The sequence below is a fragment of the Callospermophilus lateralis genome, chromosome 18 (assembly GCF_048772815.1).
Source record: "Callospermophilus lateralis isolate mCalLat2 chromosome 18, mCalLat2.hap1, whole genome shotgun sequence".
NCBI lineage: Eukaryota > Metazoa > Chordata > Mammalia > Rodentia > Sciuridae > Callospermophilus > Callospermophilus lateralis.
This window is the reverse complement of record NC_135322.1, coordinates 4,926,260-4,948,345: the sequence shown is the minus strand read 5'-3', so window position 1 is coordinate 4,948,345 and position 22,086 is coordinate 4,926,260. Positions and strand designations below refer to the sequence as shown.

General features: G+C 39.7%; 1 protein-coding gene across 1 annotated transcript; it reads left to right on the top strand.

The window, feature by feature from the left end:
- The first annotated feature begins 4,981 nt into the window (after nucleotides 1-4,981).
- Nucleotides 4,982-5,920, top strand: LOC143384265 (vomeronasal type-1 receptor 4-like). Its single transcript, XM_076839309.2, has one exon. The coding sequence runs from the start codon at nucleotides 4,982-4,984 to the stop codon at nucleotides 5,918-5,920; it is 939 nt and encodes a 312-aa protein (XP_076695424.2).
- The last annotated feature ends 16,166 nt before the right edge of the window (nucleotides 5,921-22,086 follow it).

Genomic DNA, 22,086 nt, shown 5'->3' with positions numbered 1-22,086 from the left:
GTCAGTGAAGGCAATCTGTCTCCAGGCACGTTTTGCACAGGCTGTAATCTGATCACACACTGCAAATTCATAATTTAGTTGCCTTTCCAAATCAAGAAATTCACCCATTCCTAAAAACATGGCCCCGGGTGTTTGAAGATCTTGACTCCGATTACTTTCTGCCTGCTCTGAACAAGTCTGTCCAATATGACCACCAAAGTAAAAAATTCCCCCCACTTAAGCAAGCTCTAGCAATGGAAATCAGTCACTTGGTGGGAGCGGTTGAGAGCAGATAGTCTCAAGCAAGCTCTGCATGAATGGTGAATTTGAATCGTAGAACTTACAGGCATTTTTTAACTCTTTAATAGTTTTAAAAGGAATTACCATGTGGATGCAAACATGCTGGTCTTGATCATTAACCTGTTAAAAACTGTGAAGAGTTGAAAATTGTTAGTATCTTCCCCAGCTTCCTGTGCCTTTCTAATTGCCTGCTGGAATGGAGTAAGAAAAGTCATTGCCAGTTCAGAGTATCTGTTAAAATTCGTCCTTTCAACAGACAATGGCTGAATTCAAATGGGGCAGGTGCTATTAAGCACAGCCTGTTAAAATTCCCTGGTAAATCCTGGACTTCATTGTCCAATTCCTCTCCTTCAGACTGTGATTCCTCTGGGGATTCTTCCCTATTGCCATCTTGAATCTGAGCTTCTAAGTCTGTGGAAGAGAAGGACTTTCTATCTCTCTATGAATCTCCTCTGGCTTTTCCTCTCCGGGAGAAGGACTTTCTATCCCCCCTGGAGGCCTCCTCTCTATGGTTTTCCTCTCTATGGTTTTCCTCTGGACTACTCCTGTTTGGTTGAGCCAAGGCTAAGTTTTTTACTTTTGGTTTTGCCCCGAGGTTTTTTGTTTGAATATAATTTGTTTTAGTTTTTAACCAACTTAGAGGAAAAGAGATTTCCTTAGCCTCAGGCAATCTTTCCATTTGAATATGGCTCTCTGAATACCTTTCAATAGATCTTCAGGGGACCATGGACTATCACCCATGTAATAAAAAAGACAGGTCTCTAATGCAGTGCAAACCTTTTGAATATTCTCAAAGTTTCCAGGTAATTCATTAGAAAGGCAAATTTTATGTGATTTCCTTCCTAATTTGTCCCATGTATGTAAATTTGGTGAATCTTGGTCACAAAACCAAGGGCAAAATTCACCTGCAATGTTTAAGAATTGTAGCAACTGAGTCTTTTTAACCTGCTTTCCCTTCTGATTAATTACTGTCTCTAAAATAGTCAAATACATGTCTTTATCAGTAGAAGTTGAATTCCCCATCATTAAAAATTTTTTTAATGTCCCTTCACTTCAAAAACTGCCTGGTACTTCCATGACTCTAAAAATGACACAAATTCTGTATTTCTATACCACACTTCCTAACTCAACCTAGTCAATTAACTCATGAGCCTTACTTGGGGCACCACATCCGCCATGCGACCAGAGCTAGCTTCATTAAAGAGAGTTCGATTCATGAGTAAATGCTAAGGAGTTCTAAATTAAAGAGACAAGACTCTAATTACCTTTAATACCAGCTCCTGGATGGCTTCTCCTAGCTCTCACCTCCAGCCACCTAATGCAGTACAGAAGAGACTAGCAAGAGAGGGAGAACATGACAGGGAGTGGACTTTTATTGGGGAACAAAAAATTCCAGAGAAAATCCCATCCAATGAAGGTTAAGGGGGGGCAGCATCCCAAGGTGAGAGGTTACTATTGGGTCTTCAGGGCAGTGGCCAGACACGCCTCTGCATGGACAAGCCCTCGGTCTTGGAAAAGGGTAGGGAAAGCTCTGACACAGCTGTGTCTAAGTACCTCTCATCCAGTAAGGGAGGTAACTCAAATCACATGTGAGGATGGCCTCCCACAGCTGTGTTGTGTCATATTTAATGTCCGTTCCTCAGTGATGTCTCTCCTGGTGGCCCCAGGACAGCCCTTTGCCTTCCATTAACCCAATAAGACTCATAATCAGAGCTCTGTCTTCTCTTGTATCCACGCTCAACTCCATTACCTCAGTCCACCCCCCTGGGCCCCACACAACCGAATGTCCAAGGTCCACCCTCAGCCTTCTCAACACCCAATTCAGGCCTGTTTTCCAGTCTACCATTTCATCATGTCCTTATTATTTTAACCACTTCAATATAACTCCCATTGAGTGTCACTGCCCCAAACACCTGTGTTCACACCACAGGTTTTCACCTGGATGGTAAATCTCACAGCACTTCTTAAGGTATCTCAGTGTATATATTGTCCTTGCAGGGATGAATTAATATTAGTAATTATTAATACCATTATAAGTAATTTATAATTAATTGGAAATTAATGTTACTAATGTTAATTAGTAAATTAATATTAGATTTGATATGACAGAAATCTTGGCTCAGACAAGTCGAACTGATCTGGCTGATGTCATTTTTGAAGGAGACTTTTACTTCTTTCTGTGTGAGCGATATTGTTCTGTTCCTCCCCCTTTCAGTAGTGGCAGTCAATATTGGGAGGACGTATTTATTCACAAAGTAGAATATAAATTAACATTCAATTACATAAATTTATCCAATGAATTTACCCATATTTGTGCAGAAGAATCCAGTAACTTCCAGGGTGATACTAGCTTCATATTCTTTCTTTTCCTTACACCTGTGTTAACATCCTTCCTATGAGTTTTCCCTTATTTCATTTCTCTGCTCATACCTTCAATATCATGCCATTCATTGTAATGAAGAACAGGAAGCAACTAGATTTGGGGTAAAAATCTTCCCAGGGAAGGAAGAAATATAATGAGACATGCAAAGCTCACTGCCAGCCCTTCAAATGACAGGCCTCAGTACTTCCCAGCCCCTCCAAGTGACACCCTGTTGGTCTCCCAGGATCATGGATAAGTAAGAGTCTCTCCAAACACTAGAATATCCTCTGAAGACATGTTATGAAGAAAGTTTAAAATTGTTTTTCATAAGTGACACCTGGGATAAAGTTTCCAGCAGTGTCCTCAGTCCCCCCACCCTGCACAGCCATTGCTGCTGCTGACACAGTGGTAATTGCAGGTCCCAGGGGAGGTGAGGTCACAGAGCCACAGACCCATATCTCAGGACCTGGCTACCTCCCTGCAGCACACATGTTGGTCAGAGAGGCCTCTGCACTGAGGTCACCATCCTGGCAGAGAGGAAGAGCCTGGAGAGTGACTCAGGGTGAGTGTGAGAGCAGCATCTGTGGGAAGAGACCCATCAAGAGTCTGGGTAAGTGACCACAGCTGAAAAGGGGACACTCAGTTGAGCCCTACAAAAGCCAGAGTCACACAAGTATTAGAGTGGTTAATGAAGAATGGCTCCAGGTAGCAAAGATAAAAGGATCCTATCCTAAATGCCAAACCACCATGGATCCTAGTTAACTCATTGTGCTTCTTACTGACGGGGATTGCTGTGGTTTAGTCCAAGTGAAAATTAAATGTGATTTTCAAGGTGCACAAGGAGGTTGTTTTAAAGTCACCCAGCTGCTCAGTTTCCCTCACAGGAAGTCTACACTAAATCTTCATGATTTCTAGGTCCAGACTCATAGTATCTCCTGCCTGTGTGTGGAGTAGGAGGAGCTGACAGGAATCTTCTTAGTCCTGTGCAGAGAGAGAGCTGATGGTGACTGCTTGGGCAGAACATTTTCTCTGACTCTCAGCATGGTGCAGCCAACAGAGAGAGTAATTGTAGCAATTCTGAAAGCGTAAGAATTCAAGGATAGTGAGTTGATTTCTCTATACTGTGGAAAGGAACATGTATGGAAAAGTAAACAAGTTATTACAGAATTCCAGTATTACCTGTAACAGCTTTATATTTTTTTTCCTGTGGGATATCTTCTGATTGTAGTGAATGCCCCATGTGGCATAGGAATCTTATAGTGGAGCAGGGTATGAATGTGCAGGGGACACAGGAAAGCTCTTCACCATGTGTTCACTAGCATGTGAACCTAATTTTTTTACCCAATAAATTTTGTTAAATATATTCAGTCAAATCAATGCAGAAATTCTAGTATTTTGATTTTTAAATGACCACACATACCAATTTTCATGGATGGATCCTATTGTAGTATCATTTAATAATCTTACCTCTTGGAATTTTTTCTTAGATATTAAACAACTCATATTTGTATCTTCTGAAGAAGCGGATATTTTGCTTCTACACTATGCTCTTTAATCATGTGTTACTTCTTGGTATTCCAAGAAACAGTGCATGGCCTGGGAATGTGGCAAAATTCCTATCACAGGGGCCACTGAGCTGTGCTCCTAAAACATAACCACATGAGTCATATGGTAGCTGTCCTGATGTGCAGCCATTCCTGCCTCACTGCAGATAGCTTACCATGGGACAGGTACCTGCAGGGCTAGAGTTCCCTCAGTGCATCTGCAGGTATTAAAATATCAAAATGTTCCTTCATAATTGACCTTGTACATAGAATAAATATTTACATCTAAATCAAAACATTTTACAATGAAAAGTTAAACAATACTATTGGTTTTGAAGGCAATAGGAATATAGTCAAATGAAAGTAACTATGAGCTGGATTGATAGAAGAACCTGCTCACAACCTTTAGGAAAGCATCATGGTTCATGCTATGCTCTTAGTTAATGCTCAGCCAGGTTCAAGACCCCACTGTGCACCTGATCAGAGTATGAGTCTGGACAGAGACTTAACATGTGTGTGCACAAATTCTCCCGGTCATCTCAGCCCCTGAGTCGTGTCATGAAGATTCAGGAATCACCATGTTTTGTCTTCACAACAAGGATTTTCACACACTTCCTTCTTAACTAGTCATGAACCTCATTAAAACCTGCTAGTGAAAATAAAACCTTAAATAAGTTTTCAGAGTATAAACTCTGGAGTGTGGGAAATAATGGATATTGGTTGATAGGACACGTGCAGCCCAGGCCTCCTGTTTTCCTCCAGGACCCTCTGGCTGGGATACCAGGGAACTGGCAGGATGGCAGCCAGTGAAGTGGCTGTAGGTATCATCTTCCTGTCACAGACTGTGGTTGGAGCTCTGGGTAATTCCTCTCTTCTCCTCCATTTCCTGGTCCATTACCTCATGGGGTTCAAGGTAAGACACACAGACTTCATGATTCAGCATTTGCTTGTGGCCAACTTGTTAGCTCTCCTGTGTAGAGGAGTTCCCCAGACAGTGGCAGCTTTTGGAGTGAAAGATTTCCTCCGTGATTTTGGATGCAAGCTGCTTTTCTATCTTCACAGGGTGGGCAGGGGTGTGTCCATTGGCAGCACCTGCCTCCTGAGTGTCTTTCAGGCCATGAAGATCAGTCCTGAGAACTCCAGTTGTTCAGAGCTTAAAGTGAAAGCTTCTAAATACATTGGTTTCTCCATATACCTGAGCTGGATTCTGTACCTGCTTGTAAATATTATAATTATTTCGCATATGACTGGAAAAAGGAGCAACAATAATATCACAATCATGAAAGATTATGGATACTGTTCTTCTGTTCACACTGACAAAACCTCACAATTATTGCATTCTGCATTGCTGACATTCCCTGATGCCCTGTGTGTGGCGCTCATGCTCTGGGCCAGCAGCTCCATGGTGCTCATCCTGCACAGGCACAAGCAGAGAATGAAGTATGTTCACAAGACCAGCTCCCTGAGGTCCTCCCCTGAGTCCAGAGCCACCAAAACCATCCTCCTCCTGGTGAGCACTTTTGTGTCTTTTTATACACTTTCCTGCATCTTCCAAATTTGTATGATTATTATTTATAATCCCCACTGGCTGCTGGTAAAGATGGGTGCAATAGTTGCTGTCAGTTTCCCAGCTGTCAGCCCCTTTCTCCTTATGAGCAGGAACTTCAGTGCATCCAGGCTCAGTCTTTCTGGAATAAGGAATAGGAAAATCCCTGATGTCAGGAGGAACATGTAAATTGTAGGCTTTGCACAATTCTTTCTTGTTTTTTCATTTGTACTCCCAAATTAAAATAGTGATACAGTTATATATCTAAGAATGACAATCAACACACATGTGCTTTTTATTACAGTGTGTGCATGTGTGTGTGTGTGTGTGTGTGTGTGTGTGTGTGTGTGTGTGTGTGTATCTGTACCTGAGTAAGTGCACATGTATACCACTTAGGTTTGGCTTTATTGTCCACCCAACAATATCAATATTTTGGGAAAAGTAGATGTAATAAATATAAATTTCAGACCAATTACAACAACAGCCAAATTCTTCAGCATAAAATCTGCTTTCTTTATTTTACTTTATTTACAAGTGATACATATTTTTCATTTATCTACATATTATGTTTATGTTTCCCTGTGTCTTTTGAAGGAAATCTCAAAATGAACACTATCAAGTCTTTTGCAATGAAATGAGACATTTTTCATGTAATCTTGGACAAGATGGGAAGCAAAGGTCTACCGATGGCCTCTTTATTAAACAGCTTATATTGAATTTATTGATTTCTGTGCTGTGATTTTCACAATGCAATATTTCTTCTTTTCATAAGCTAATTAGGTTTTACCTTTATTTAATGTCTACCTTGTTTGTTTACAACACTGTGTACTAATAAATTTTAGTTCACTACTTAATATTGAATAAGTGACATGTATCTTTGAAACGTTTGTATGTATGTGTTGGCATGTGTTTCTAATCAAATTTCACAAATTGAAAACACCTGTGCAAGCAGCTGCTACATGGTAACAATATCCTAATTGGTATGATTCCTCTTTCCTGTATGTGTTTCCAATAGTGACCAGTATGTGACCTCAAACATTAGAGATCACTTTCAACGTTCTGCACTTTACATAAATAAAATCATTCAACATCATCTGTTTTATATTTGACTTTGAAAATTCCAAATGCTTCTGGAATTTGCAGGTAAACAGATGGTGTTGCAGAAGATAATGCTAAGTGCAGTTAGCTAATCCCAAATAAACAAATGGTGAATGTTTTCTCTGATATAAGGAGACTGACTCATAGTGGGGTAGGGAGGGGGAACATGGGAGGAATTGACGAACTCTAGATAGGGAAGAGGGGTGAGAGGGAAAGGGATTAGTGAGGATGGTGGAATGTGATGGACATCATTATCCAAAGTACATGTGTGAAGACTCAAATTGGGTGTCAACATACTTTATATACAAACAGAGATATGAAAAAATGTGGTATATATGTGTAATAAGAATTGTAATGCAAATAATCCCCACAAGGTACATGTATAAAGGCATGAATTGGTGTGAACATACTTTACATACAAAGATATAAAAAATTGTGCTCTATATGTGTAATAAGAATTGTAATGCATTCCACTGCATGTATTTAAAAAGAGAAAATCAATTAAAAAAAAAGAAAAACCATATGCTTCAAATTTGTATTTTCCCATGTTGTTGATGATAGAATCTAACTGCAGAAATTTCAAACAATTCTAGTATTTCTCCCTTGATGCACACATGTTCTAGTATGGATGTGATTTATGTTTCCAACCTAAATTCCACGTGTTGGAAGTTTTTACCCCAGTGTGATTTGTTGTGTGGTGAAACCTTTGAGAAGTGGATGCAATAAAAGGTGGTTGGTCATGGGAAGGTCACCTTGGCAGGGATTAATGATGGGTTATTAGTTTCCATGTGAACATGTGTTTACTATAGCCAGTGCAGCTGTCTCCACTGTCTCTTACTCAAGTTCTGCTCTGTGGTCTCTATTGTACTTGTTTTTACCTTTGTAATTCCATCTCCTATGAGGCCCTCACCAGAGCTGAGCAGATGCAGGCACCATGCTCCTGAATCTCCAGAATGTAGTTCAATAAATTTTCTTTCTTTATAAGGCATTGTGTAGGCATTTGGATATGCAGCAGAAACTGATCAGTAGGACATATTATTTTCTCTCAGTTTGGAGCATCATGATCAGCATTGACATGTGGGATGTGTGACATGTTTTCATGATACTTTCATGTGTTTCTTCACATACATGTATATATGTGAACATATTTTTCTGTATAAATATCTACAAATTGCACACATTTTTCTGATTATAGGTTTATATAGGCTTGCCTTTAGCATGTATGACCCGAGTTTACCAAATATTTCTAGGAATTTCAACCCATCAGGTACTCGTACTTTTATTTTTATATTTTTGAAGAAGAAAATGCTTTTATTAACCTGAACATGAAGAAAAGCAAAATATTATTAGAATTAAACCTGAAAAAATAATGCTGTTATGAAATTTACATTTTTCACATTCAATTGAGAGGAAAATGTTACATGGGAGGACACTTCTTGCTGTAAGCAACTAATTTCTACAGAATTTTCAAAATAGTAAATAGCAATTGGCATGTGTTCTTAAACTGTGCTACGACAGTTAGAATCTCTGGTGATCAGAAGCAGCAGGGTAAGGTCTGATTTATTAAACATCAAGAACTACATCTCTAATGAGACTGCTACCTCAGCACACCATTTTCATTGATGTGGCCACTGTGGGTGCCACATAATAAACACTTTTCTCCTGAAGTAACAGATATTCATGGATCAAGTGAGTTTTCTTCTAAATTCTTCATGCTTTCCAAGAAGAAACAAATATACTGGTCTTCTCTCCCCAGGAAGGAAAATGTAAAATGCAGCTGTTGTAAACCTAACTCACAGTTAATGTAGGCAATGAATTATTATTAGGAACATCTCTAAAGTCATTCTGGAATTAAAAACAATAGGCTTCTACATAACTCTCAAAAGTAGCTTTCCATTTTCATATACACCCTGATAAATAAAGCATTTGATACGTGTTTTAACAATTCTTCTCTGTATACTGCACTTATCCTCAATAAGTTTTAGTGCTCTGTTCTCAAAGAAGTTCTACATATCAAGCATATTTTAAAAAGTTGTGTTTTTACACAATTGAAGATTTCCTTTTCTTATGTATCTATGAAGATTAATTTGAGCATATATACACACATGGCATACATACATACGTATGAGTGAGGTATTTACTCCTAGAATAAAACCATACCCAAGGGAACAAATTTGAGGTGCAGTTAGGTCTTCCTAGAACCCTCCTCTGTGTTGAGGAGGCAGGTAGGGTGTGCTAGGGAAGTCATGAGATTGTGGAAGGTCCTCATCTGCTAACTCCCATCACTGGTCTCCCCAACACAGCTGCACCCACATCTGATTCCCCTGCAGCACTGGCCTCTATCATCTGTCAGAAATGAGATGTGCTTGTTGGCACAGCCAAGGCTTTTTGCAATGCTCTGGATAACTCCTCCTCTGCACCGATGTTCAATCCTTTGTGTTCAGTCAAGTGACCATCCAGAATTTAAAAAAGTAGCTCTTTATGCAGCTTGTATGCCTTGCAGGCTCCTTGAAGGACACATGGACACCTTCATTCCAGCTTCTCTCCACTTCCTGACTGCTGGGACTCCATATTCATGCTCAGCTCTAAAGGGCACTCTCCCCATGTGGCCCTGTGGTTCTTTTAGCATTACAACCATTTGATCCAGTGATATGTATGGGCACACATTATCTACCAGGTAATTGGTCATGTTTTATTGGTTACCTACCCCACTTCCAGATGGTGTAGATTGTAACATCCTCATCCAAGTGAGAAAATTTTCAGCCTATTTGCTGAAAATATTAACATCCTGCTGGTAACTGCTCTTAATGTGTCTGCAGACATCTTTAAATTCTTCATTGTTTAAGAAAATAAAATGTCTGGAAGGCACTGGGAATCCCTGCTGTGTGGAGGGTGTAGCATGATGCTGGCTGTGCCCCAGAACCACCTTGGGCTTTGTGAGCTCTGCAAAAAGCCCTTTGCTTCTCATTTCCTACTTTGTATAATCCTATGTGTGGTTGGTAAAGATTTCTCTGCTATTTTCTGTGGTTTTTTGGATGACCACATCATGTCTTTACATTACCTAGATTCCTTTCTATCCAGGCTCTGGAGTGCAACCCTCCCAAATCTTATCACAAGTGTGTTGATTGTATGTTTATGCACAATTATCAACTATTTAATTGCTCACTTCACACAGCTTTCTAGGGTGACACAAGGGTATTTCAGCTAGTTGCATGTAGAATTGACCTGGGAATGGTGCAGGTAAGTAGGGTGGGTTGACCTCATTCTTGTGCACAGAATCCTTTAATGTCACTTTGATTTTGGCTTTCTTATTTATTTCTTTGTTTGTTTTTGCTGTTCTGGAGATTGAGCATGAGGCATTCTGCATGTAAAGCAAGGTTTTTACCATTTAGTTATATCCCAGCCTCCTTTATAAAACACTGTGTTTGTAGCTTGGTCTCACTAAATTGCTCTGGCTTGCTTCAAACTTGCAATCTTCCTGCCCCAGATCCTGAGTAGCTCGGACTACAGGTATTAACTTCCTTGTCTGAATGCCTAGTCACATCAATCTTTATTAAATGATGTTGAAGAAAATAAATCCAAGTTGGTCCTAATGACTGAATTTGTTGAATCAGTGTTTTACTAAAGTATTCACTCATGGAAACCGTTTCTAGCATGAACACAGTGAAGAAATGAGTCTTGATATTTTTTCATGTTGATTTAGTTTCCTGTGTGTGCTCATTTCTCAAGGGCGGGTGCATGTGCTGTTCTTGACACATCCTGTTCATTCATGGAGGTTGAAGGTAATTGAGAGTCTTCAGTGATAGAGATTGTGTCAAATTTGGGGGCAGAATCCAGGTTTGGTTACTGTAGAGAGAAACAAGACTGAAACCAAAGAACAGCAAGAATTTAGGAGATCCATAGAAGATGATATGCCCTAGTGTCCAGATCCTCAAGCTACAACAACAGATGTCTAGAGGAGATATAAAGCCATCCCAAGTAAATGACTCTCATGGGAACAGGGCCATGCAGCCTCTGCCATGAATGCTGGTTGCCCACATTCTGGGTTACACATGTATTTAAGTGCACCTTGCCCATGAGCCCATGTCAGAGGGCACTGTAGACTTGTCCCACTACAACAAACAGGCCACAGACACAAGGCCTTGGAGAACTCCCTGCCTCATCCTCAGGTTGTGTTTGTGGACTTGTGAACCCTCCTGGGTGCTGTGTGTCCAAGGACAAGCCTCAAGGAGAGAAGAGGTTTGGGTGCCTGTTCCATGAAGCTGCAGGTTTCAAAGATACAGAAGAATGTAGCCCATCCCAGGTGGAGAGATGACCCCAGGAGACTGAAGTCAGGAGAGCCTGAAGGCTGGATGTAGAACTGGGAATCTTCCAGAGGGAAGAGTCTCTGCATCTCACACAGGGATAGGAGGCAACATGCATAAGCCTGTTTCCCACTTCTATGACAAATCCCCAGAAGCTCAGTTCCCTGAAGAGAGAAGAGTTTGTCTCATGGTTTTTAGAAGATCACAAGTATGGCACCAACAGCAGCTCAGTTCCTGTGAGTCTCCTGGGTTATGTCAAAAGATGCTGGATGATATTAGGGGAATAATGTGTGTGAGAGGAAGAGGTGACATGGTGAGGTGTATTCTAAATGTCTATTAGGTCCATTGGGTTGAAAGTATTATTTACATTGATAATATCTTTGTTGATTTTATCTCTGGATGACCTATCTATTGGTGACAAAAGTGTGTTAACATCACTAGGTATTATTTTATTGCTGTGTATCTGGAATTTAATGTCAAGAATTATTTTATTTAATTGGTCCTGACTTTTGGAGCATGTGTATTTACTACTGTATTTACTTCTGTTTGAATTGTTCCTTTTACTAGAATATCCTGTTCTTCTCTGGTTAATGTTTGCTTTAAATCTCCTTTGGTTTCATCTGAGAATAGCTAGCTCCTCCTGATTGTTTTCAGATCCCATTTGTGTGATATGTAAATGTCCTTTTACAAACTTCAGCCTTTGGGCATCTTTGCCTCTGTGATCAGTCTCTTGCAAACAGCATCCAGTTGGGTCTTGCCTTTTGATTTATTCTGCTAATCTATGTCTTTTAATTGGGTAGTAGAGACCATTTATTTGCAGAGTTAGTATGTATGTAAGTTTTTATGTATGTAAGACATTGAATTCAAAGGTGAATCTCAATGGGATATCCTAAGATTTGCCTCTTAATGTGATCTGATGCTTTTTTTCTTTTGTAGATTTTAATATTCTGTCTTAATTTTCTGTGACGATTGTGATGTTTCTTGGAATATCTATTTTCCTCTTGTCTATTTGTGGTCATTTATGATTTCCTATATGTTGATTTTTTTTTCTATCTCATTTCTTATGAGAACTCTTTTGTGTCACTTTTTCATTGTGTGAAGATTGTCATTGATATTTTAGTTAGTATGCATTAAAGATTTAAAGTGGTTTTGATTATATGTTCAGTCCTATAATATTCATTCTTCCTATTCAAAACATGGGTTGTCTTTCCATCTTCTACATTCTACTTCAATTTTTTTCTTTATTGTTTTCTAGTTTTAATTTTAGAGGTCTTTCATATTCTTCGTTAGATTTATCCCTAGGTATTCTAATTTTGGTGTTATTGTGAATGGGATTACTTTTCTAATGTCATTTTCAGTAGATTGATTGTTTGCATATAGAAAATTGACTGATTTTTGTGTTGATTTTATATTCTGCTACTTTACTGAATTTATCACCTCTACAAATATTTTGCAAGTATTTTGTGTGTACCTTCTCAACACAGGATTATATTAATTGCAAAGAAGAAATTTTACTTTTTCCTATTTTTATCCCTTTAATTTTCTTCTTTTTTTAAAATTGATTTTATTTTTTTTAAATCCATGCCAGTGGAATGTATTACAATTCTTATTATACATATAGAGCACATTTTTCATATTTTGTATATAATGTATGTTCACACCAATTGATGTCTTTATACATGTATGTTTTTGCATTACAGTTCTTATTACACATATATACCCCAATTTCTCATATCTCTGTTTGTATATAAAGTATGTTGACACCCAATTTGAGTCTTCACACATGTACTTTGGATAATGATGTCCATCACATTCCACCATCCTTGATAATCTCCTGCCTCTTCCCTTTCCTCCTTCCCCTCTTCCCTAACTAGAATTCATCGATTCCTCCCATGTTTTCCCTCCCTATGAGTCAGCCTCCTTATATCAGAGAAAACAATCGTCATTTGTTTTTTGGGGTTAGCTAACTTCAGTTAGCATTTCTTCTCCAATGCCATCCATTTACCTGCAAATGCCATGATTTTATTCACTTTTATTGCTAAATAAAATTTCATTGTATATATACACCACATTTTTAATCCATTTATCCACTGAAGACATCTGGGTTGGCTCCATAGTTTAGCTGTTTTGAATTGTGCTGCTATAAACATTGATGTGGCTGTGTCCCTGTAGTATGCTGTTTTTCAGTTATTTGAGTATAGTCTGAGGAGAGGGATAGCGGCATCAAATCCCAGATTTCCAAAGTATCTCCATACTGCTTTCTATATTGCCTGCACCAATTTGCAGTCCCACCAGCAATATATGAGATGTAGGAGTGTACCTTTCCCCCCAATAAGCTCGCCAACACTTATTGCTCTTTGTCTTCATAATAGCTGCCATTCTGACTGAAATGAGATGATATTTTAGAGTAGTTTTCATTTGCATTTCTCTAATCTAGAGATGATGAGCATTTTTTCATATATTTGTTGATTCATTGTATATCTTCTTCTGAGAAGTGTCTGTTCAGCTCCTTGGCCCATTTGTTGATTGGGTTATTTGTTTTTTGGTGATTAGCTTTTTAAGTTCTTCATATACCCTAGGGATTAGTGCTCTATCTGATGTCTGAGGGATAAAGATTTGCTCCCAGGATGTAGGCTCTGTTCACCTCAAAGATTGTTTCTTTTGCTGAGAAAAAAACTTTTCAGTTTGATTCCTTTCCATTTATTGATCTCAAGGTTAATTTGATGGTTAGAAGGTTTTTGGTTGGCACCAATTATATTTCAGAGCATGATATATGTTGTTCCAGGATCTTCTAGCTTTCAGGGTCTATGTTGAAAAATCTGCCATTATCCTAATTTATTTTCCCTTATATGTAATCAGAGTCCCTTCTCTTGTGGCTTTTCAAATTCTCTCCTTATTCTGTATGTTGGGCATTTTCATTGTAATGTGCCTGGGTGTGGTTCTGTTGTAATTTTGTACATTTGGTGTCCTGTAGTCTTCTTGAATTTGGATTTCCAATTCATTCTTAATGTTTGGAAAGCTTTCTGATATTATTTCATTGAATGGATTGTCCATTTTTTTGGTTTGGACCTCTATGCCTTCCTCTATCCCAATAACTCTTAAATTTGGTCTTTTTATGCTATCCCATATTTTTTGAATGTTCTGCTCATGGGTTCTTATAATTTTCACTGTGTGTCTATGTTCTTTTCAAGGTGACTTTTTTGATCTTCATTGTCTGATGTCCTATCTTCTAAGTGCTCTGTTCTGTTTTTGATGCTTTAATTTGAGTTTTTAATTTGGTTTATTATTTCTTTCATTTCAAGGATTTCTGTTTTTTTGTAGAGCCTCTTCTCTCTGTGGAGGTGATCTTTTGCTTCTTGGATTTGTTTATGTAGCTTGCTGCTCCCCTCCCCTGACTCAGGCAATGGCAAGGCCCTACTGAGGTGGATGGCACAAGTTTCCATACTCTGGAGGAGCACAGTATGTTTCTGGGAATGGGCTGTTTGTTTTTGTATTCCTTTAATAAGTATAGTTGCAGCTTCTCATATGAACATTAAGTATGAAGAAAAAAAAACATGACTTTCCCAATTAATGCAACTACTTCTAAAGAATAGATCTGTATGCTCTAAATGCAATGATTCAGCTGTGGAGTGTAAATTGTTAATGTTTAATGAAAAACTTTCTGTATTCCTGTCAAGGAAGTTTTTGAGAAATTAAATTAAAATTTAGAGAAGAAGAATTAATGTTAAGAAGACAGATTAGTGTTTAGTACTGGGCAACTTGTTCTTGTTCCTGTGCACAATGGTTTGTGCTCTTACTCTTGTTTGATTAAAATTAGTAGCCTCTCTTTTCAAGATAACCACTGGCCGTAACCATGACACTGGTTCTAGTCAGTAAGTCAAGAAAGAATAGTCAAGGTATAGGCCAATAGTTTGGGACATTTCTAACTATTATTAAAAGTTAACTAAGCAGAAACAGCTCAAAAGCAAAATGCGACTGAAAGGAAAAATGCTTGCTTATGCATAAGCCAAGATACATTCTTCTCTTCTAATTGTAGTTACATAATACTTTGTTTCTTTGAATAATGATTCCTGTTTTGTAACCACAAAGTACTGTGATCCTGCCAAAATGAAAAGTATATATGATTAACTTCACAAGTAAAGATTGGGATTCAGCACCTTCATTTTGGTGTCTGTGTTGTTTCTCCACCCCCTTTCACCGACTCCTCACCATTCGTTCGTCTCCTGAGACCCTCGTTGGCGCTGGACTCCAGCAGTAGCTCATTGTTGAAGTGCCTTTCACTGTCTGTATTTGTTCTTTTATGTCTTCTTTGATATTCCAAAAGGTTTTAACCCTGTATATTTTGAAATCTTTGTAATTTTTCTGCTGTAGCTGCCAATGCTTCTAATGATGTGTTGTCTTGATTTGTTTATGGTACTTTCTTCCTTTGTCTTTTCATGTTGCTCATGTGTCTTCCTTTCCACTCTGTGGATCTGGTATGTTTTTTTTTTACCCTATAAAATTGTAGTGCTCTTGTAGATTTCCAAGATCTCTCCTTTGTGGGGAAGGACAATCTCAACAGTTCCCAATATAAACAATACATTACCTATGAACAGATTGTTGTTATTAAGACATTTACAGTTTAGTCTCAATGTCCAGAAATGTTGGATTCAATTATTATCTTAAATATAGTCAGTAGTTTCATAAAACGGTTTACAGTTTCTGGCAGTGGATAATGAACCGGGGTCAAGCATAAGACGATATATTTAGGGGAGAAGATGTGAGCATATATAGTTAATATATCTTAGGAAATGTTAAGGAGAAATCTAGTGAAGAGGGTTAGTAGCAGGAGAATAGATAGGAGGTAATTTGTGGTAGACAATTACATGGGAAGACAGGAGAGTACATAAAACACACATATGTTTTTAGAAAAATACAAGATGTTAAAATAGTATGATTTGAAGGGTGAAGGAAGAAGAAAGAGAAAAAAAGGAAAGAAATAGAGAAAAAAACAAGAGAAGAAAAAGAATCAAAAAAAAGAAGAAGAAGAAAGGGCTTATGCAATTCCTTTATATTATATTAATTAGGTCACTCAGTTCTCAAAGTCCCAGTTCATGCAAAGTTCTTGGTTTTACATATGTTGGGGATGTGAGGACCAGAGAATAGAGGGGTATAAGAGAAAGAAGAGGAGAAAAAAAGAAAGAAAAAATACTCTTACAGATCCGTTTCTTTCTCTTCTCATGCAGTAGGTGGGGTGGTCTCATTCACTAGGTGTCCCTACCCTCAGGATGGTGTAGGCAACAAGGGTGTGAAGACTGGATCTGGTGTGGAGCATCTGGAAGCGGGGAGTGCTGCCCACCAGTCCCAGCAGGGAAACAGTGCCTCACGGGTCTTTTTTTGTGACCACTTGTCTGACTTGAGACCCTGGTACTGTCTCCCTCTCTTGCCTGGAGATTTCCCAAATCCTGTTCTCTCTGTTATGCTCCAGACTTTAGTCCCCTTCACTCTCTTATTTATCAGGTCCCAACTGCCGGATCTGTCACCCCCAGGCTCACTCAAGGTGGGTGGTGCCCTGTCCCCACTGCACTCCTGTCCATCTGAGAGCTCTTCTTGTGCTAGGTGGCCACTGTGCCTAGTTAACACCATTGGGGAGGGGGAAGGAATTGGAAATCAGGTGCCTGCACAAATGGTGATCCAAACTGGTAGCCATGGCCACCTTAAAGTGGTGAGGAAGGTTTTTCAAGATGGAGTTGGTCTGCTTCCACACTGGGATGTCTGATGATGTGGGGGTAGCTGGGCAATTTTTTTTTAATCCAAGGTTTGAGAGACATACATTTCATGAAATGAACATTTCAATATATATCCAGCTATGTTATAGTTACACATTAGTTTGGCTTATTTTATGGCTTGGATATAAATCTCCTGTGCTAATTTAGGGATATTCAGAGCTGAAGTGATTCCATTGTGGTAGCTGTAACTTTACCCATCCACATTAGTTTGAATGGACTGATCCTTTGGAACTGTAGTCAGGTGTAGTGTCACTGGGGGAGACATGTCACTGGGTGTGAGCACTGGAAGAGGGCATCTTTCCTTGTGGCTTCTTCATGTCTTCCCATTCTGCTTCCTGTCTGCCTTGAGGGGAGCAGGTACCCTCTTCCATGTCATCTCCCTGGATGCTCTGCCTCACCTTGGGCCCAGAGGAATGACATCAGTCATCAATGCACTCAGCCTTCTGAGACCATGAACTCACATAATCTTCCTCCTCTAGGTAATCCTTGTTGGGTGCCTTTGTCACAGCAATGGAAAGCTTCCTAAAGTGGCCTGCATATAATCTGGGTCACTTTATCTTTTGCAGATTAAGAGGTTCTATGTATCTTTTCTTTAAGAATGGACTATTGGCTATTCCCTAATGAGAAATGAGGACAAGTGGTTACTGTTTAGAGTTTATAGCCCTATTGGTATCCCTTAATACTACAATGACATTCAGCTATATATCTCAAGACTTGGTTTGCCCTATGTCCCTGGTTCTGAATTCTGAGCTCGAAACAGATATGTACATACAAAAGAAATAAAAATGTCAAAATTCACTAAAACATCAAAATCCAAATACACCTTTATTTTAAAAAAATGTGTATGTGAATTGAGTATATAAATACACATGTGGGCCTGATGGAAATAGAATTCTCTTGATTTTTCTGTGATGTGAACATTACACAGGACAATGGATGTTCTGTTTTTTCTATGGACTGTTGTTCAAGGTTGTTTATGCTAATAAGCAGCCTAGGGTAACATCGACTTTAAGGGTGGAAAATGTCTTTGAGTGCAGAGAGAACTGAGAGTCCAGGAAAGGAAGAGAAACACCTAAAACATCAAAGGCTCTGGAGATCCATTGGAAGAGCTGTGCCTGAGGAGTCCCCAGATCCTCCACCTTTATGGAGAGGAGTCATGGGAGTGAGTTATAAGGCCATGAAATGGGAAGTGAGGGACAGGTCATCTAAGGGCTCCCATCACAAAATCATGCTCACCCAACAATGAATAATGTCAATACTATGATAATTTTTTTTGAAAAAAATCCTCCTTGTGATACAATACTAAAGCCAACTGTAAACTTGTCCCACTCTAATGAATATGTTCCAGATATTGTGCCTTGGGATGGCTCACTGCCTTATTTCCAGATTGTACTTCTTGGCCAGGTAAAAGTCCCAAGTGTGGTGTGAAAACATGGATGTCAGAAGAACTGATGCCCCAAAGCTTTATTATTTAAAATACAGAATGAAAATGTAGATCATCGTAAGGAAGAGATGATCTGAGGAGGCTGAAATCAGGATCAAAGAGGGTCTGTGCAATCCCGAGAGAAGAGTCTAATGATCTCATATAGATATCGCAGAAAGATTGTTTATTAGCCTCTTCTATGTCAAAACACAAGAAGTCGGGTATTTTTTTAAAAGTATTTATTTATTTTTAAGTTTTAGGTGGACACAATATCTTTATTTTACATTGTTTTGTATTAGAGAGAGAGAGAGAGAGAGAGAGAGAGAGAGAGAGAGAGAGATATCATATTTCACAGTTTAGCATCCTCATAAGCATGCCACCCACATTAGCTCAGTTCATGTGTGGGTGCATTGTGTGTCATAATGAGATGGTGGGCAACATGAGAGGAATGTGTGTGTGAAAGATCACATGGTGAATTTGAAAACTAGAGAGCAGACTCTTATATCAACCCTTTCCTGAGAATTAGGAGAATCTCATGAGAAATACCTTGATTATTTCAATGGACAAAGACCCAGTGACCTGTCAACCTCCACCAGGGTCATCTCATAAAAGTTCCACTATGTCTTAACATTGCCCCACCAGACTCCAAACTTTTAACTTTTACAAAAGTTAACTTTACAGAAACAGAGTGCAAGAAGGGCTGTAAAGAGGTGGGTAGTGAAAGATATGGGGGATTATTGTTAGTGCACAAAGTTCCATTACTACATGAATGAACCCTGGTCATTTGCTGTACAGCATGGAACCTGCAGATAGCAAGACAGTGTTGTGTGCTTCTAATGTGCTGAGAGATCTTCAATGTCCCCCACACAAGTTAAGTACATTACATGATACGTAGGTAAATTACCTGGTTTTTGGTAATCATTCCATAGTATCTACCCATGTGGATTCCTCGTGTACACCACAAATGTACACAAAGTCAGTTGTCAGTCACCCCTCCAAAAGCAGGGCTGTGTCTGAACGCATGTTCCCCTACTGTTCAGGGAGGCTTGGCTCCTCACTCTGAGCTGTAGTCACACAATGAAGCTCTCCCAACCCTTAGAGCCATGAACCCATTCCACGCCCAACCCACACACAGCTGTGTTGTGACACATTTCATGTTCATTTCTCAGTGATGTCTCTCCTAGTGGCCTCAGGACTGCGCTTCTGCCTTCCATTAACCCAACAAGACTCATCATCAGAGCTCTGTCTTCTCTTGTATCCATTCTCAAATCCATTACCTCAGTCTGTCCCCAGGGCCCCTGGGCCCCATACAACCAAATGTCCAAGGTCAACTCAGCCTTCTCAACACCCAATTCAGGCTCCAATGCGACTGCAGCCAGGGCCATCGTCCTCCACCTTCCTCCTGGGGCACAGCTCTTCATATTATGTCCTCCACGTGTGCCTGGTCCTCAATCAAGACACTTTCCCTGTTTCACGGGTGTCTTTTCTGTCACTCAGTTACACCGCATGGTTGTGGGGACTCATATTAGTCCTGAAATCTAGAAGTGTACACATTTACATTTGTGTTTCCTTCCACTTTTAGCCTCATGGCCCCCTTAGCTCTTCCCCCCACCACCTTCCTCAGCTCTTTCATTGTTCTCTGTCTAATTTGTCTCCTCCAAGGCTCATTTTCTCTGCATAGACTCACTTTTTTGTCACAATCTGGGCCTGTTTTGGACACAGTTCCCCTGGTTGTGTTCACATCTTCCCACCACATGGAGCTATGAACACCTCAGAGGCTTTGCATCCAGCAACCTTCAACATTATTTTGTATCCTGTCCCCATCCACAGAAGCATCTTCATTCCTGTGTGACCATGTACCCCATGTCTCTTTTACCTGGTTAACCCTATGTCCTTGTGTCCCTTGGCTCCTCACCCCATGTGTGCCTACACCTAGGCATGTCCATGAGCTTTTTCTGGATAATTAATGAGTTTTTGCCTTTTTGGCATTTACCTTCTCTCTTTTGCACTCTCTCTCCTTCATATCACAGTAGCTCTACCATCTTTTTCCCTGCCCATCCATTCCTCATGTCCTTATTCTTTTAAGCACTTCAGTCTCACTCTCATTTATTGTCACTGCCCAAAACTCATCTGTGTTCACACCACAGGTTTTCACCTGGATGGTAGATCTCACAGCATCAGTTAAGGTGCCTCAGTGCGTACATTGTCCTTGCAGGGCTGGAGGGAGTACAGTAACTGAAAGGGCTCCTGTGCTGTGGTCACCCCATGGGGCTACTAAATTAATGTTTGTATCCCTTGAATATCTGGTATTTACAGAAATCTTGGCTCAGACAAGTCAGAAAATCCTGTTTATGACATTGTTGAAGGAGCCTTTTATTATATTCTGTTTGTTTGATGGACATTGCTCTGTTTCTCCCTCCTGTCAGTAGTGGAGGTCAATATTGACAGGGCATATTTATTCACAAAATTATGATATGAATTAACATTCAATTACGTAAATGTATCCAATGAATTCACTCATCTTTGTGAGATGAATTTCGTGCCTTCCAAGGTGAACTACTAGCATCACATTCTCTCCTTTCCTTGTACCTGTATAATATCCTTCCTATGTGTTTTCTCTCTTTGCATTTCTCTGCTCATACCTACAATATGGTGCCATTCATTGAAATAAAGAATTGGAAGCACCTAGATTTGGGGTAGAAATTTTCCTAGGGAAGTAAGAAATAATATGAGACATGCAAAGCTCACTGCCAGCTCTTCATATGACAGACCTCAGTATTTCCCAACCCCTCCAAGTGACATCCTGTTCATCTCCCAGGTTCATGGATAAATAAGAGTCTCTCCAAACACTATAATATCCTCTGAAGACATGTTATGAAGAAAGTTTAAAATTGTTTTTCGTAAGTGTCACCTGGGGAGAAAGTTTTCATCAGTGTCCTTAGCTCCCCCAGCCTGCACAGCCATTGCTGCTGCTGGCACAGTGAGGTGAGGTCACAGAGCCACAGACCCATATCTCAGGAACTGGCCGCCTCCCTGCAGCACATGTCTTGGTCAGAGAGGTCTCTGCACTGAGGTCACCATCCTGGCAGAGAGGAAGAGCCTGGAGAGTGACTCAGGGTGACTCTGAGAGCAGCATCTGTGGGAAGAGACCCATCAAGAGTCTGGGTAAGTGATCACAGCTGAAAAGGAGACACTTGATTGAACCCTCCAGAAGCCAGAGCCACACAGTATTAAAATGGTTGATGAAGAATGGCTCCAGGTAGCAAAGATAATGGATCCTATCCTAAATGCCAAACCACCATGGGTCCTAGTTTAACTCAATGTGATTCTTACTGACGGGGATTGCTGTGGTTTAGTCCAAGTGAAAATTAAATGTGATTTTCAAGGTGCACAAGGAGGTTGTTTTAAAGTCACCCAGCTGCTCAGTTTCCCTCACAGGAAGTCTACACTAAATCTTCATGATTTCTAGGTCCAGACTCACAGTATATCTCTGTCTGTGTGTGGAGTAGGAGGAGCTGACAGGAATCTTCTTAGTCCTGTGCAGAGAGAGAGCTGATGGTGACTGTTCAGGCAGAACATTTTCTCTGACTCTCAGAGTGGTGCAGCCAACAGACAGAGTAATTGTAGCAATCCTGAAAGCATCACAATTCAAGGATAATGAGGCCATTTCTCTGTACTGTAGAAAGGGACATGTATGGAAAAGTCGACAAGAATATTACAGAATTCTATTACCAACTGTAAGAGCTTTAAATTTTTTTCATG

Coding starts and splice junctions, on each gene's coding strand:
- LOC143384265 (XM_076839309.2), top strand. CDS start 4,982: ATGGCAGCCAGTGAAGTGGCTGTAGGTATCATCTTCCTGTCACAGACT.